The sequence below is a fragment of the Antechinus flavipes genome, chromosome 1, assembly GCF_016432865.1.
Source record: "Antechinus flavipes isolate AdamAnt ecotype Samford, QLD, Australia chromosome 1, AdamAnt_v2, whole genome shotgun sequence".
Taxonomy (NCBI): Eukaryota; Metazoa; Chordata; class Mammalia; order Dasyuromorphia; family Dasyuridae; genus Antechinus; species Antechinus flavipes.
Window position 1 is genome coordinate 483,270,078 of NC_067398.1, and position 15,288 is coordinate 483,285,365.

Consider the following 15,288-nt stretch of genomic DNA (forward strand, 5'->3'; position numbering starts at 1 on the left):
TTGCATATGTAAAAATAAAAGAGAGCAAGACCACTGGAAAATGTATATTTGTTGAGTTTAAAATATTGAATTGTATAATTTCTGACAAGAGTATTAGGAGCTCCAGATGCATCTATAGAAGAGAGAGAAAGCCATGTATCATCTCTCCATTAACTTTAGAAAAGATGCAGCAATTTATTGGATGCCATAGTTGCCAATAATAGGGAAAGTATTGAATAGATCTGAACCTAGGACATGTCCATAGGTTCCATAGCATGAGACCTGTTATGGAAACCATAGAGACTCAGTAAGCTGGGGAGAATGAAATTCCTCTCTGGCTAGTGTTGGAAAAACTGCAAAGCTTAAAACAGCATTCCCTCACACCCAACACACATTAGCTGTGTATGTCATACAGCTATGATTGTTTCTCTTCAAAGAAACACAGTATAGGGTGCCTGAAAAAGCTTGTTGTGTGAATAGAATAATAGAATGTAGCTAAAAGGGATTTTGAAATAATCCAGTCCAACCCCCTCGATTGTTAGAAGTGTAAACTGAGGTCCAGGAAACAGGAATTGAAGTGGCTAGTCAAATATCACATAGCCAATGAGCCTCAGAGTCAGAACTTGACATTCAACAGTCTCCTCATTGGTCTCCCTAAGTAGTCTCACTTCTCTTGCCTTTCCAATATGTCCTACTCACTACTGACAAATTCATTTTCTTAATTTTAAATTATGGGATTCTCATGCTTATCTAAGTCCAGTGATTGCCTAGTGCCTCTAGTATACATTATAAACTCTACTGTTTAGTTTTTAAAATCCTATACAATCTGACCCCAACCTATCTTGCTGACTTCTTTGCATGATATTTTTCCTCTTTCACTGTGAGAGCCAGCCAAACTATCTTCATTCTGTTTCTCACTCACAATGCTTTATTTTCTATCCCTGTGGCTTTCTTTCTCCTTTTCACTGGCCATCTCCATAAAATTCCACCTCACAAAGTCCCCCTTTTCCTGTAAGATGCAGCTCAGTCATTAACTTCTGCATGAAACCTTTCCTAATATTTCTATCATATTACTCTGCACTATTGATTCATTCCTGCCTTGTTTTGAAATATCAATAAACATGTTTTTATTCCCACCATTTTCCTACATTTTAAAGGCAAATTTTGAGTTTCTTTGAGTAAGAAAAAAGTGTTCTTTCTCACAGGAATAGATGTATTCAGTTCATCAACAAGTATTTATCAATCACTTTACTATATGCTAAGTAGTATATTAAGTCCTGGAGAAAATATGGTCTCTCTTCTCAAGGAACTCACATTTGAGGGAAGTAGACACATATAAATAACTGTATACATACAAGATACATATTTATAGTATCTATGAAAGTAATTTTTTTACAAGGAAGGTATTAGCAATATGGGAGAGAGGATAGAAAGGAGGGAGTGGACCAGGAAAGTTCTCTTGCAAAAAGGTTCAAGAGATTTAAGCTGAATGTTAAGGAAACCAGAGAAGCCAAGAGGAAGAGGTAAGGAAGGAAAGTATTCCAAGAATAAGGAACTTCAGGAAAAAGGCAGGGAGGTAGGAGATGTAGGGTTGTATGTGAGGATCAGTAAAAATCCCAGTGTCACTATAGCACAGAGTGTGAAGACAAGTCAAGCATGAGAAGCTTAGAAAAGTAAGAAAGAGTCTAGTCTAAAAGGCAAACAAAGCATTGTATATTTGCTCCTGAAGGTAATAGGGAGCCACTGGAGTTTCTGGGCACAGAAGTAAAGGAGTTAAAACTGAGCTTTAGGAAGAGTATTTTGGCAACTACTAGAATATATAACAGAAGATAAAGAGATGACACAGAAAGAATTTGAAGACCAAGCTATTGCGACAGCTCACGTGTGAGGTGATAAGGGTCCTTATCATAGTGGTGAGCTTGTGAGTGAGGAAAAGGGGAGTATGTGAAAGATATTGTGCATAAACAAAAAAATTTACTTAGCAATAGATTGGCTATCTGAGATGGGTACAAGTTAGGAGTCAAGACTAATAATGTGGTTTACAGCATGGGTGGCTGGAAGATGATGGTGCCCTCGACAATAATGGAAGCTGGGAAGAGGAAAGGGTTGTGGAAAAAGATCATGAGTTCTCTATTTGGATATATTGAATCTGACATGTCTATCCAGTTCTAAGTCTATGAACATAAGATTCTATGAATATTTTATCAATAGCATTTTGAAAGTTATAGGAGGGATACTTTTCATCAATTTCAAACCTCTTTTTTTATAGCTGAAAATACTTCATAAACAAACCAAACAGCGCAAAGTATGCATGGAGATATTAAGCTGTCTTCTTACCTGCATTCTGTTTTGTTATTGCGGATAACGCAGATGCCATCATTTTCACAGACAAATTTTGCACAGACACTTATGTTGGGTTTTGATATAGGCACTGGAAACTCCCCAGGTAATGGCTCAGTGAAAAAAAGACTTGATATATCTACAGGAGAAAAGAATACACAGATAAAGATTAGTTTTTGTTTTAAAGTTCTAGAATTACAGGTATGGCAGAACATTAAGAGTCCTGTAGAAATTAAGGCTGAGTCAATAATAATTGGTTGATATTAAGCACTTCATTTGTGCCAGCCAGGGTGCTAATAAGAAAGGAAAAAATAACCTGTCCTTGCCTTTAAGGAGTATCTGTCCTAAGGAAATAGACAACATTAAGTAGGTACATGGAAGATATAAACAAAGTAGATAGAAAGGAGAGGCATTAGCTGCTATGTTCCCAGTTCCTGAGGTCTTCAAGGGTAAACTGGATGACCATTTGATGGGGATATTGTAGTAAACATGGATGTTCCGATGCAGAAAGACCTGATATATATTTCAGGAGACTTCGAAGTGGAGGAAACTAGCAGAACTAAATCTCTGTGTGCTCAGAGCTAACACATTATACCTGCTCTTATTAACCAACTAGAAACACCTGTGTCTTGACTTGCTATGAAGTCCTATTTCTTACTCATGCTGGCCACATGATCCTAGGCAAAGTCCCTAACCTGTCTGTAAACCAGAGCTCTCACCAAGTTGATAAAGAATAGTTGTCAATAAGTATTTGCAGAAGGAATTTCCTCACTGTGAGCTCTGTATACTAATGAAATTATAGATTTACACCAAAATATTCATCAGTATGAATAGGAAGCAAGATTTGAAGCAGGCCTTCTTGAATCTGATACTAGTTCTCTATCCTCCCTGCCCTATTGCTTTTAACAAAGTATGTGTATTCTAATTAATTAATTAATTTAATAATTAATCTAATTAATAAAACCAGAACTATTTGAATTGAAAAATTAAATATGTTTTGATGCCTTACAGATGCTCTTTTACACTTGAAAAGGGAACACAGAAACTAAAGAGAAAGTCACCTATTGCCGCATAAAAAAACCATTCTCAACAGCAGGGCCTTCTTGTATTGACATACCTTCCACTGTCAAAAGGATGTAAACAGTATCTCCTTTGATAAAATCTCTTCTTTGTAGCCATTTGTGGGTTATGTAGGTACTGGTTCCAAATGCCAAACTTCTGCTATATGATGTTCCATTAGGGAAAGTTGTCGTCACTCCTACTTTGGAAGGCTTGTCCCAAAAAAAGTTTTCAATATTACTATCTGAAAAAGCAATTTGTATGTCTAAGTCATGTCCAGTAAGGTCTTGTTTATATGAGGTTAGAAAAACATAACAATGGCACAATAGTGTAAGTGTAAAGTTATGAAGAAACTAAGTGGTGCTTCTGGTCTGTGATACTTTCTCTGCCAGATATGAGCAGTTTTTTATCTTATCCTAGAGGAATACATAGTAGATAGTTGAGGAACTAGTAAAGGAATCAATACTGACTTCATGGAAGACATTTTCATTCCCTTTTAGGTATTTCTAAAGATAGAATCTACACCACACACACACACATACACACACACACACACACACACACACACATATACATACACATATATATAAAAACACATATATAGGTATATGTATACATACACATATATAATATCCATATGTGTATGTATGTATGTACCTATATTACATGTATGTGTGTGTATACTTATAGCAGGTCATTTTGTGTTGGCAAAGAATTAGAAATTAAGGAGATGTGCATCAGTTGGGAAACAGCCAAACAAATTGTGGCACATGATTGTGATGGAGCATTATGAGAAATGATAAGCAGAATGGTTTCAAATAAATCTCAGAAGATGATGCAAAGTGAAATAAGCAGAACAAGGTATGTGGTATACAGCAATAGCAATATTATACAATGATCAACTGTGAATGGCTTCTCAACAATTCAAGAAAATTCTGGAGTTAAGATGAAAAATGTTATCTCCTAGTGAAAGAACTGATAGAATCTAAGTATAGATGAAGTATAATCTTTCTACTTTTTCTTTTTTTTTTTTTTTTTTGCTTTTTCATGATCTCACATGTATAATTGATATCACATGGCAGAGATGGAAAGAATGGAAAGAATTCAGAATTCAAAAAATGATTAAATGAATGTTAAAAATAGTATTTTTAAATTTTAAAAATAATATAAAAAACAATTTTGGTACCTTGAACTAAAAAATAATAAAAACAGTTCTCTTCTATTGAAGAACTGAATTATAAAACTATCATATCCAACCTTCCTGTAACCAGGGTAGTTAATTCACACCAGGAAATAGGAAAATTAAGTGACCAAGGAATAGAACCATTGAGGGGAGGTGAGCATCAAGAATGATGGGCAGTAAAAACTCCAGTAGATAAATGTAAAATGAGAAATGTGGCCACATGAGAAGTATGAACTGATTCAAAGGATAATTATTCCCTCCAACTCAATCTCAACCTTCCATTTCTGTTCTTACTTCCTCACATGTACCCTTCCCTCCAAAGACTCTGGGATCTTGTACTAAATATATTGGTGGTCCCTATTAACTAATCAGCAATTTAGTAACATTTTCTGCCCCTTTCCTTCTCTTCTCTTCTTTTCCTTCCCTATCTACCATCCTAATGAAATTGATATATTGTGTCAGCAATAAAGAAAAAAAATTACAAACCAATTGTCTTCAATGGATCTGTAGTTATACTCCTCTCATTGGACATGCTCCGACGAATGTCAGGATTTTGGTCCAAAAGTGTCATTGTAGCTTGATGCCATGGACATGGCCACTCTAATTCTTCATCATTGGCTCCAGAGATCAGGAAGAAATATATCCCTACATTAGTCTGATTTCTTACATCTAACTGAACCTGAAAGGCATAGCCTGAATGAGAATAAAATGGAGGGCTATAGATGACTTCCCTTGAACTAAGGATTTGTGTGAAATTGTTTATTCTCCAGATGTGATGAGGGCACTTGGTTTCAGAAAGATTAATGTCATCGATGGAGAGACCACCAGCTGAAGTACCAGTACCTCGAGTTCCTTCAAAAACTATCCTGAATTTTTTGGTAACTGCCAATGATACATAATGGAGTTGCCAGCTCCCAAGGGGTGCATCTGTAAGTAGAAATGTTAACTTTTTAAAATTAGTTAATTGCTGAGTTATATACTAATGAACAAGAGTAGATCATAGCCTCCAAGACTAAATAAATCAATATGTTATGGTCTTACCCCATATCCAATTCAAACATTTTGCTTTCCAATATTCATGCTAGATCATATGACCTAAAAAAATACTTAAGCACATTTTTAATAATCTATGAAATTGCTTATGTTTTTTCAGGTTTAAAGGGCCGAGTAAATAGTTATTTTCAGTTCTTAAGTTGTGCATATTTCCTGTTCACAAGAATGTAAAAATCAATACTTCTAATAGAATCTAAATAGTGCTTTAAGTTTAGCAAAGCACTTGACAAATAGTTCATTTGATCCTTCCAACAACACAGAAATTTGTTACCCACTTCCCATTGATAATATGCAGAATTCTACTAATCCTTTAAAAAATTACTTCCTAAAATCTCACTCCCTAGAAGCTTTTTCCAATGATATGGTATTTGGGGAAGTATAGGAAAAGGAGAACAGGCATTTAATAAGCATCTTTCATGTTCCCTAGGAGGTAGATGCAATTATTAACTGAGGCAGACAGAACTTAGATGCTTAGACCAGAGTCAGACAGTTTATAAGTATCTGGGATTGCATTTGAATTCAGGTCTTTGAAAATAAGAACAATGACCCTCTTAATCTTGTACTTACCTCTGTCTGATACTCACATCAAAGCTTGTTTTACAGGAATGTACTGACATAGAGTTAGAAGTACAAGGGACTCTATAGGCATTTCCCTCATTTTATAGATGAGAAAGTTAAGGCTCGCTGGGGTTAAGTGACTTAATTTGAGTTCAATTTCTCACATCCCTCATCCATCACACTATCTGCTTACCATGATATTTTCTTATCTTTCTGCAGCATTATTTTCAAAAGCTAGTGATAGAAGCAGAATTCCTTTTTAGCATCCTATCATGTCCTAAACATTCTGTTTATATTTTGGACTTAAGAACTCTTAAGATGCTACTAACTCAAAAATCCTATAGACGTATGAATTCCTTGGAAGAAAATTTACTATCAGTACCTCAGTGATAATACACAGATTGCTACCAATCCTTATTTTGCTTCCCATGATCTTGCCCCCTAATAATTCTCCCTAATGTGTAGATGTCTGGACAATATATCTAATTTATTGGAATAAGGAAAAGAGGAACAAGTTTTTATTAAGCATTTACTGTGTGGTCTGGGAGGTAAATGTTATTATCCCCATTTTATAGCTGGAAAAAATTAAGGCATATGTAGGTCAATTTGAACTCATTTCCAGCTTCAGTGTTCTATCTACTACTCTACCTCTCTGTGTACATAGAAGTAGCTATCTCAATATAAAATTGTAAACTTAAAATGAAGGAAATAAGGAGTCTTTTAGCCTAGCCTCTTTCTAAATCATTAATTCTATCTGCAACATCCCCAAAAGCAATCATTCAGTATTTGCTTCAAGATCATCAGTGATAAGGCACTTGTTCTTATCACCTTCTCCCCAAGGCAGTTCAATCTATGTTTTTTCTTTCCCTAATTATCAAAAAAACATTTTTTGTGCTCCTCATAAAACCAATCCTTCCTTGTTAATGCACTATGACCATATGCTATGGATACCATCACACATTATATCCTCTAGGGAGGAAAAAGCATAATGTTGTAAAGAAAGAAATCCTCTGACATGTTAGGAATAGGGAAACAAAAACCTACAGAAGATCTTGAATCAAAATCAAACTTAATTTCTCTAGAAATAAAATCTCATACCTTTCAGTTCATCCACCAGAGTAAGAGACATGTTAGAATGGGCTGTAAAATATTCTCTGACATAGATCTTGAGCTTGTCATCTTTATTCCCACTATTATAATAATAAAATTGTAAACACTGAAATTTTCTCTTGGGGTAAAATAATCGGCTTTCCAGGATTGCCTTTCCCCCCTCTTTCACAGAGTTTCTGCTGAAATACATAAAGAAACAGGAACCTGGGAGAAAACAGAGAAAAGACTTGAGACTTGAAGGCCCTGGCTCTTAGAGAGAAGTTTCATAAGTAAATGTAGTTAATACTAATATATGAAGTCATCATAAACTCAGGATTTTTTTCATTTCCTACAACCTATAAGATTAGGGCCTAGAAAATTAGTTAATTAATTTTATGCTAAATAAAATATTAGTTTAACTGGCCACAAATGTGTAAAACACACACACACACACACACACACACACACACACACACACACACACACACACACAAATACATTTGCAATAGCAAAACACTCTGATTTTACATGGCTCCAGGTCTGGTCACATTTGGTCAGAGGGGAAACTGAGATATAGGAATATTCAAAGAATTAAACACTATTTCATAATTTCAAATATAATTTCAAACCTTCCAAGGAAACCAGACAGAATGTTATAGATTCAAGGATGGGCTGATAAACATTTAACAACCAAAATTCAGGGCGGGGAGGGGGGCGAAGGAGGGTGAAATTTTTAAGTTTAATTCACATGATTATCTTCTCTATAACTTTTTTAAGTCTAGAAATTCAATAACAACAACAAAATCAAGCCTGATTTAGAATGTGTGGTGATTTCTGAAGCATGAATGTTCACACTGAAAATTTTATTTCCGGTTAGAGATCTTTCAAAATCTGCACAGAATCCCTCCTGCTCCTCTCACAGTAGGAAAAGAGGTTCTCTGGGGCACATGCTCCCAAAAGCATACATACCAGTTATAAGAAAAAGGAAGAAGGGACACCAAATGAGGATATCTTACTATACTAGTTAATAAGTAGTTTCCACAATTGCATATATGAGGACTAATTCAAGCCAAGGATTTGAATAACCTCTTAGGAATGGAAATGTATCTCAATTCTAAGAATCACAGAAATAGTGATAGTAAAGAAAATAAAGGTCTTTGATAGTTTGCCCTGATTGTCATTCTTGCTGAATTCTTGTGCCAGAGTAGTCAATCATGATGATGAAAATAATAATAAAACATTTATATCATGCTTACTATGAGTTGTGTACTGAGCTAAGAACTTGACAGTTATCTGATTTGGTCTTCTCAGCAACTCAGAGGTAAGGATTTTTCATATCCTCATTTTCCAAATGAGGAAACTGAGTCAAACAGAATTAAGTAACTTGCTCAGTGCCACATAAATGGTACCTGAGGCCAGGACTCCAGGTCAAGTGCTCTATTTGCATAGCAAATACATAGGCAACTTTGTATTTGAAGGAATAAAAAAAGAGGGCACCAAAAAACTTACACAGCTAGAAAATCACACACACTTCTACTTCAGGCCCTTTATTTTACATATGATAAAAACAAGTCAGAACAGTATTAAAACAATGCCCAAAGACAGGTATAATTTGAATCTAGGTCCTCTAGCTTCAAGTAGGCTTCTTTTTATAACATGCTGCCTCCCTTGAGTTGCAATTTCAGATGCCAACAGAAAAATGTAACTGATAGAGGATGTGGGATCTTTATGAATTATTACTGCCAAGGAATATGCCCAGGGAAATAGCTGCTCAGTTTCCCTAGTGAACCATCTAGTCCAGAGGAGTCCAAAATTCATGAATCATTTCTTGTTTCTGAGTTTTAGTTTTCTCATTAACAAAATAAAATCAGATTTTTAAAATGTAAAATCTGGGTTCTAATATATCCAACACTATAATTCTATTAACTTCTGAGTAAATTGTGGCTCAGGAAGCCATGGGGTGGTCAGAGTAAATTATTTGCTTCTTAATTAGTTACTGAGGAATTGCTTCATAAGTTTTTGCTCAGCACCAGTTATGTTCAAAGTAAGTACTAAGATATAATGAAATATGATCCCTGCCTTTTAGGAGTTCACATTTTATGGAAAAAATAATAAATTTGTCGAAGGAAAAAATGTTAACAAGTTATCTCTGATTTCAAGAATTAACAATCCCAAAACACAAGGAAAAGAAAAAAAATCCTAATTTCTGAGACTTGCTTCATTCTGCTATTCTAATTTTTCACCTTCCTGTTGTCCTAAGCCCTTATACAAGAGCAATATGTCTTTTTATTTGTCATATTCTCTCCTAATTACCCTTAACCGCTGAGAGGGTTAATATTGGGAGATTCCAAGTTCTCTGTCCTTGGACAGAGAATTTATACAGTACTGATTTATTTATAAAGTACAATTATAAATTACTTTTTATAAAGTACTGATCACTTATAACTTATGATAGAAAGAGCATTGTCTCAACAACCAAAGGACATATATTCAGATCCCCTGAGTGCATCACCTGACCATTCAAATTAGTGCAACAACCCTAAGTTTTAGCATCTGGTTATACTTGTTTGTTACCAACAACATAAATGTTAAGTGTGGCAATAGCAATGTGGTGTTTTAAGACTTTAGTCCAAACCAGATTGCAAAGGAAAATGTGCAACAGTTAAAATAAATGAGAAGTTATCTATCAAAGGTTTTCCCTTTCTTTGGTCACCTGAGATCAGAGTTTTCAAAAAAAAAAATACAACATAAAATTTAATCTCACTTACACACACAAACACACACACACAGAGCCACATCTTTTCCCTGGGAAATAATATGGTGATCATTTCTCCTCTTCTGGCTCTAAAGTGTCCAATGAAATACCCTGTGGAACCACAAAGAAAAAATTTCCTCTACCATTCATGCTTTCTCAAATAATTCTACCTTTAAATTGTATCCATTGCTTAAAATTGTCCAATCTACATGGGTAGGCAGACAAGTAATTTTAAGTCCTGATTTGCCCTGAATATAAAGAGGGCTAGAGACTTTGGTCCTTCCCTTCTCTCACCTTTTCTCCTTCCCACTCACTTCTCACAAGTAGAACTCCTGAGAAGTGGGAAGAATCCACAACTATCCATCTCTCTCACATTGAGAAAGAAGGAGGAAGAGAGAGAGAGAGAGAGAGAGAGAGAGAGAGAGAGAGAGAGAGAGAGAGAGAGAGAGAGAGAGAGAGAGGAGGAGAGAGAGAAAACGAGAGAGAGGGGGAGGGCAAGGGAGAGAGACATGCCACTGAGTCCAACCCTTTTATTTTACAAATGAGAAAACAAATTCTAAGAGCTTAAGTGACTTATAGGTAGCAAAATCCCAGGTAGAAATCAAACTTAAGAGCCCTACCATCCAGAGTCTCTGTCTTTTCTACCTCATCACTGTCCACACTCAGTGAGATGCTGCAGTTGTAGGAGGGTAAGAGAAAAGACCTTAATCATTTTAATTTGCTACTGTGAGTCAAATTCCCAAATAAGAGTATTATAAAATTAAAACTGGATAATAAGACTAATAATACTGATAGATCTTAGAAATAAGACCTCATTCTGCATTTAAATAACATTTAGTCTCTGCCATTAGAGCATGAGCTTGGTGTAGGAAATACAACTTCTTACACTGGGAATCAAGGAGACCTGGGTCTCCGACAGACCTCTGGCACTGGTTCCTTCTGGGACTCTGGGCTTGTCACTTAGACTCTGTCTTCTTCAGATTCTTCATCTGTAAACTAAGGAGTTTGGACTGGATGGCCTCTGAAGTCTTAACAGCTCTGCATCCATAATCCTAGGGCAAGACTAAGCTGGTAAAGTAAATGCTAAGAGGCTGAAGAAATCAAGGAAAGGTATGTAAGAGTCAGCTGATCCCATTTCTAATAGTTACCTTTGCACTTGCCCAAGTATGAGTGATCAGAGTCAGGCCCACCAGACACCTGTGAAACCCTTTGCCAGTCACCATTATCCTCTGAGTTTTGAATCATGCCACAGATATTTTCCAATTCAAAATCACATGAGTCCATAAAGGTTTTGGAAGAAGCTAAAAAAGCAAAAATCATTAAATGTCTCTAGTCAAGAGGTAAATTATTTTTAGTTTTTTTTTTAATAATTAAGTTAAAGAAGGCACTGAAGGGAAAGTGGAAACCAGCAAGTCATGGGCAGTTCTGGGAGGGTTCTGGGAAGCTCTAATACCAGCCCACATAGACAACATAGAAAGGAACTCTGCATGTTGGCATAGCAGCCAGAGTTGGAGATGTTATTAAGGGAAATGTTGAGTCAAGGTCTACTTTCTTCTATCTTCCTGAAATTACTTCTAACTCTCCTCCTTAGGAATTTGTGCATTTCATTGTCCTCCAGGTACCATTGGAATCCAGTTTTCAAAATGCCAAATATAACTATTCCTGGCTCTGCAGCAGTCCTTCAGAAATCTGTATGGAAAATAAATCCTGATGCCAAATTGACATTTCCAAGGGCAAATGTAAGTCCATACCCCACAAAGGATCACATAGGTTTCCAATCAGGAAAAATCCATTTAGAAGAAAAATACCATTGAGACTTTCTTGTAGCCACGTTGGACCCATAGGGAGTCAGTGCAGGATAGTTTGCAAATCAGGAATATTTATGATCAGATCCTGTTTCTGTCACATAAGGTTTGTGTTTGTCAGTCAGTCAGTCAGTCAACTAGTATTGATTGCTATAAAGCACCTCCTACATGTCAGGCATTGTGCTAAACACTGGGAACACAAAGAAAGGAAAAAATTATAATCCCTGATCCCAAGTGTAATGGGAGTTACCTTGGGCAAAAACATTTAGCATCTCAGTATTCCATGGCAGAGTTCTAAGACTAAATTGCAGAATGGGCATTAAGCTACATCGCCAGGGACAATTTTCTTACTAGGAGGAGCCAATTAAAGCTCATGCCAATAGACATGGCTCAATAATAGCTCACACTTCTAAATCTGTAAGGAGGCTGGTAAAAATATTTTCTCTATTTGATAGCAGAGGAAACTGAGACAAGTGAATTGCACAGTTGATAAAAGTCAGAGCTAACAACTTGGTTCTTGGTTTTCTGATTTCAAACCCACTGCCCCGGACTTCTTCCCTAAAACACTGCGTTGCAGTGACACAAATTTTCTAATTGCAAGAACCAACTAGACTGAAACTTTTCTTCACAGTACAAGAGGAATAGCCAAGGTTCCCTAGAGGCCAGGATATTTACAGCAATTGTAGCGTCGATTCAGTTTTTCAACATCACAATCACTGAAATCTATTCGCTGTCCAATCATGTCCATGAAGTCAGGGTTTCTTGTTACAATTGTTGGTTCTGATCCTTTTTGGAAGGCATGTTGGGGAAAATGCAGCAGAGACATATAGTCATAGGGAACATTCAGGTATTCCAATAGTTTATCACTAAAATATTTGAAATTTGACTCTTTGCCTAAAATAAAAATAAGAAAATAAATTCTATGAGAAAATATATAAAATAAATTATTAAATTTTAATTTTAATATTAAATTTTAAAAGCATAATGTTTATGAACCTTAGGTTATCTTATAGCAAATGCAAGAGAGTTGTGAATAATGGTTTCTTTCATGGTTCTCTTTTATATCCATGTCAGATTTTATAAGTGTGAGGGACTCCCAGTAAAAAGACTCCTCCCACCAGTGTAGACCCCCAACTTAGTTCTAACTTATGGTCTTAGAGAATTATTTGGGAACACTAAGAGACTCAATAACAAACCCTTGGACATAAAGTATTATAGGTTAGAGGTAGGCAAAGAGGTACCAGTAAGAGATGGTAACAGAAGTCAAGCTCTTGGAACATAATGGTGAAAGATGGGAAGGGAATTATTGAAATAGAATATACTAGAAAATCCTGTTGGAAAAGTTAAGACCATTGACAGATAAAAATGGTTGGATACAGAGGTGATGATAGGATCTGTAGGAGTGTGCAATTCAGGAAAAATAACTTTCTGAAATATGATCTATAAAGATATATTTACTTCAGTACTGCAATATGATTTCATCATTTTAGCTTCTCCCTCTGTCACCATAAATTGCAAGCCCAAACTGTCTGAGTAGAAGTGGCTATAGTTGGAAAAATGAGTTTTCTGAGGGGGTAACTCTCTGATGACCCTTACCTCAGATACTGCACACCCTCATTGTCAAGACCCTACCCAAGAATTGTCTAGCTTGAGATGGAGCCAAAATAATAGGGTAAGGGAACATTTTAGCCAAACTCTTCCAACATTCTCTTCCAAACAATTGAAGCAGCATAAACATCAAAAGGTCAGGACATCATGGGGGGTCAGAAGGAGAAGTCGTGGAGTAGGAATTTGTGGGGAGCACAGTGTTGTAGCAACACCATCTGTTGACCTTAGAAGAAGCAGCAGTGATGGCAAAAGCAAGAGCAATAATACCAGAAATTCCCACCTCTTGGAAATGATAAGGAGACTGAACATCTATTACAGAGAATAGGGGAAGCTGGGGATACAAAATGGCAAAATTCACAAGGTCTAAAGTCCATGACAATTCCAAGAAACACAAGAGTACCTGTGGTTGCTTAACTGTAGTCTGCTTGGGACAGGTGGGAGGGATGAGAGGGAGTGGGGAATAAAGTAAAAAGTGAACATCAGAGAACAAAAGAATAACCTATAAGGAAACAAAGATAAGATGGGAAGTCATGAATATAATGTCCTCTATTATTATATATACTTTCTTGAAATCTAATTGTTTTGTAAGATATTTCAAATCCTCCCTGATGTTCTGCTGGGTACATGACAATGTTTTTCTCTCTTTTCTGAATTTCTTTTCTATTTTTTCATTTTCTTATGTTGTTTTTAAGTCTTAAATGAATAAATTTTTTAAAAGAAAATAATTTCTTAAAGAATAAAATTGGACAAATGGGGAAAGAGATCTTTTTTTAAAAATAAACTTTACTGAAGAAAGTAATTCCTTAAGAATTAGAATTAGTCAAGTGGAAGCTTATGACTCCATGTGTCATCTAGAAACAATAAAATACAGTAAAAGAAATGAAAAAATAGAACATAAAAAAAAAACTGACCTGAAAAATAGATTGAGAAAAGATAATTTAAGAATAATTGGACTATCTCAAATTCATGATCAAAAAGAGAGACTAGTCATCATAGTTCAAGAAATTAAAGAGGAAAACCTCCCCCAAATCTAGAATTGTAGGAAAAAATGGAAATTAAAGGAAATGATTGATTAACTCCTAATAGAGATCTCAAAATTAAAATTCTCAGGAATACTATAATTAAATTCCAGAACTCCCAAATCAAGGAGAATGCAACACAAACAGAAGGGGAAAAAACCTATTCAAATACCATAAAACCAGAACCAGGATCACAAAGTATTTAAGACCTACCACAATAAAGGAGTGGAAGTTTTCAAATAAGATTATTGAGAGGCAAAGGAGCTGGAGTTACAATTAAGAATAATTTCCTTAAAGGGAGGTAGAAAAATTGAGATTCTAATACACTATTGATGGAATTGTGAATTGAATTAACCAGTCTGCTGAAAAATTTGGAAACTATACCCAAAGAGCTATATAATTATGCATTCCCTTTAACACAGAAATATTATTACAAGGTCTGTGTCCAAAGAGATCAAAGAAGAAGGGAAAGTACCTATATGCACAAAAATATTTATAGCAACTTTTTTGTGATGGTAAAGAAGTGTAATTTGAGAGGATGCTGATTACTTGGAGAGTGGCTAAACAAATTGTAGTTTATAATTGTGATGGAATATTATTGTCCTCTAAGAAATGATAAACAAGATGCTATCTGAAAACCTGGGGGAGACATAAACTGATACCAAGTAAAGTGAGCAGAACCAGAATATTGTACACAATAACAGTGATATTGTACAATAATAAATGTGAATGACAGCTATTTTCAGCTATGCAATAAGCCAAGATAATTTCAAAGGACTTAAGATGGAAAATGGTATTAAAGTTCCAAGAAAGAACTGGTAAAATCTAAATGAAGATGAA

At 35.5% G+C, this 15,288-nt stretch overlaps 1 protein-coding gene across 1 annotated transcript; it reads right to left on the bottom strand.

The window, feature by feature from the left end:
• Positions 1-1,992: 1,992 nt before the first annotated feature.
• On the bottom strand, positions 1,993-12,563 carry LOC127546822 (meprin A subunit beta-like). Its single transcript, XM_051973763.1, has 6 exons — positions 12,497-12,563; positions 11,165-11,317; positions 5,048-5,488; positions 3,437-3,622; positions 2,317-2,458; positions 1,993-2,068 (listed from the first exon to the last, which is right to left on the bottom strand). The coding sequence occupies exons 1-6, from the start codon at positions 12,561-12,563 to the stop codon at positions 1,993-1,995; spliced, it is 1,065 nt and encodes a 354-aa protein (XP_051829723.1).
• Between the last annotated feature and the right edge of the window lie 2,725 nt (positions 12,564-15,288).

Bases quoted from the DNA above. Each gene is read 5' to 3' on its own strand.
- LOC127546822 (XM_051973763.1), bottom strand. From the start codon at position 12,563: ATGATTGGACAGCGAATAGATTTCAGTGATTGTGATGTTGAAAAACTG. The intron at 11,318-12,496 runs GTAAATATCCTG...TTGCTTTTTTAG, and splicing joins GAATCGACGCTACAATTGCT to CTTCTTCCAAAACCTTTATG. The intron at 2,069-2,316 runs GTAAGAAGACAG...TCCTCTTCCCAG, and splicing joins AATAACAAAACAGAATGCAG to CTTCCATTATTGTCGAGGGC.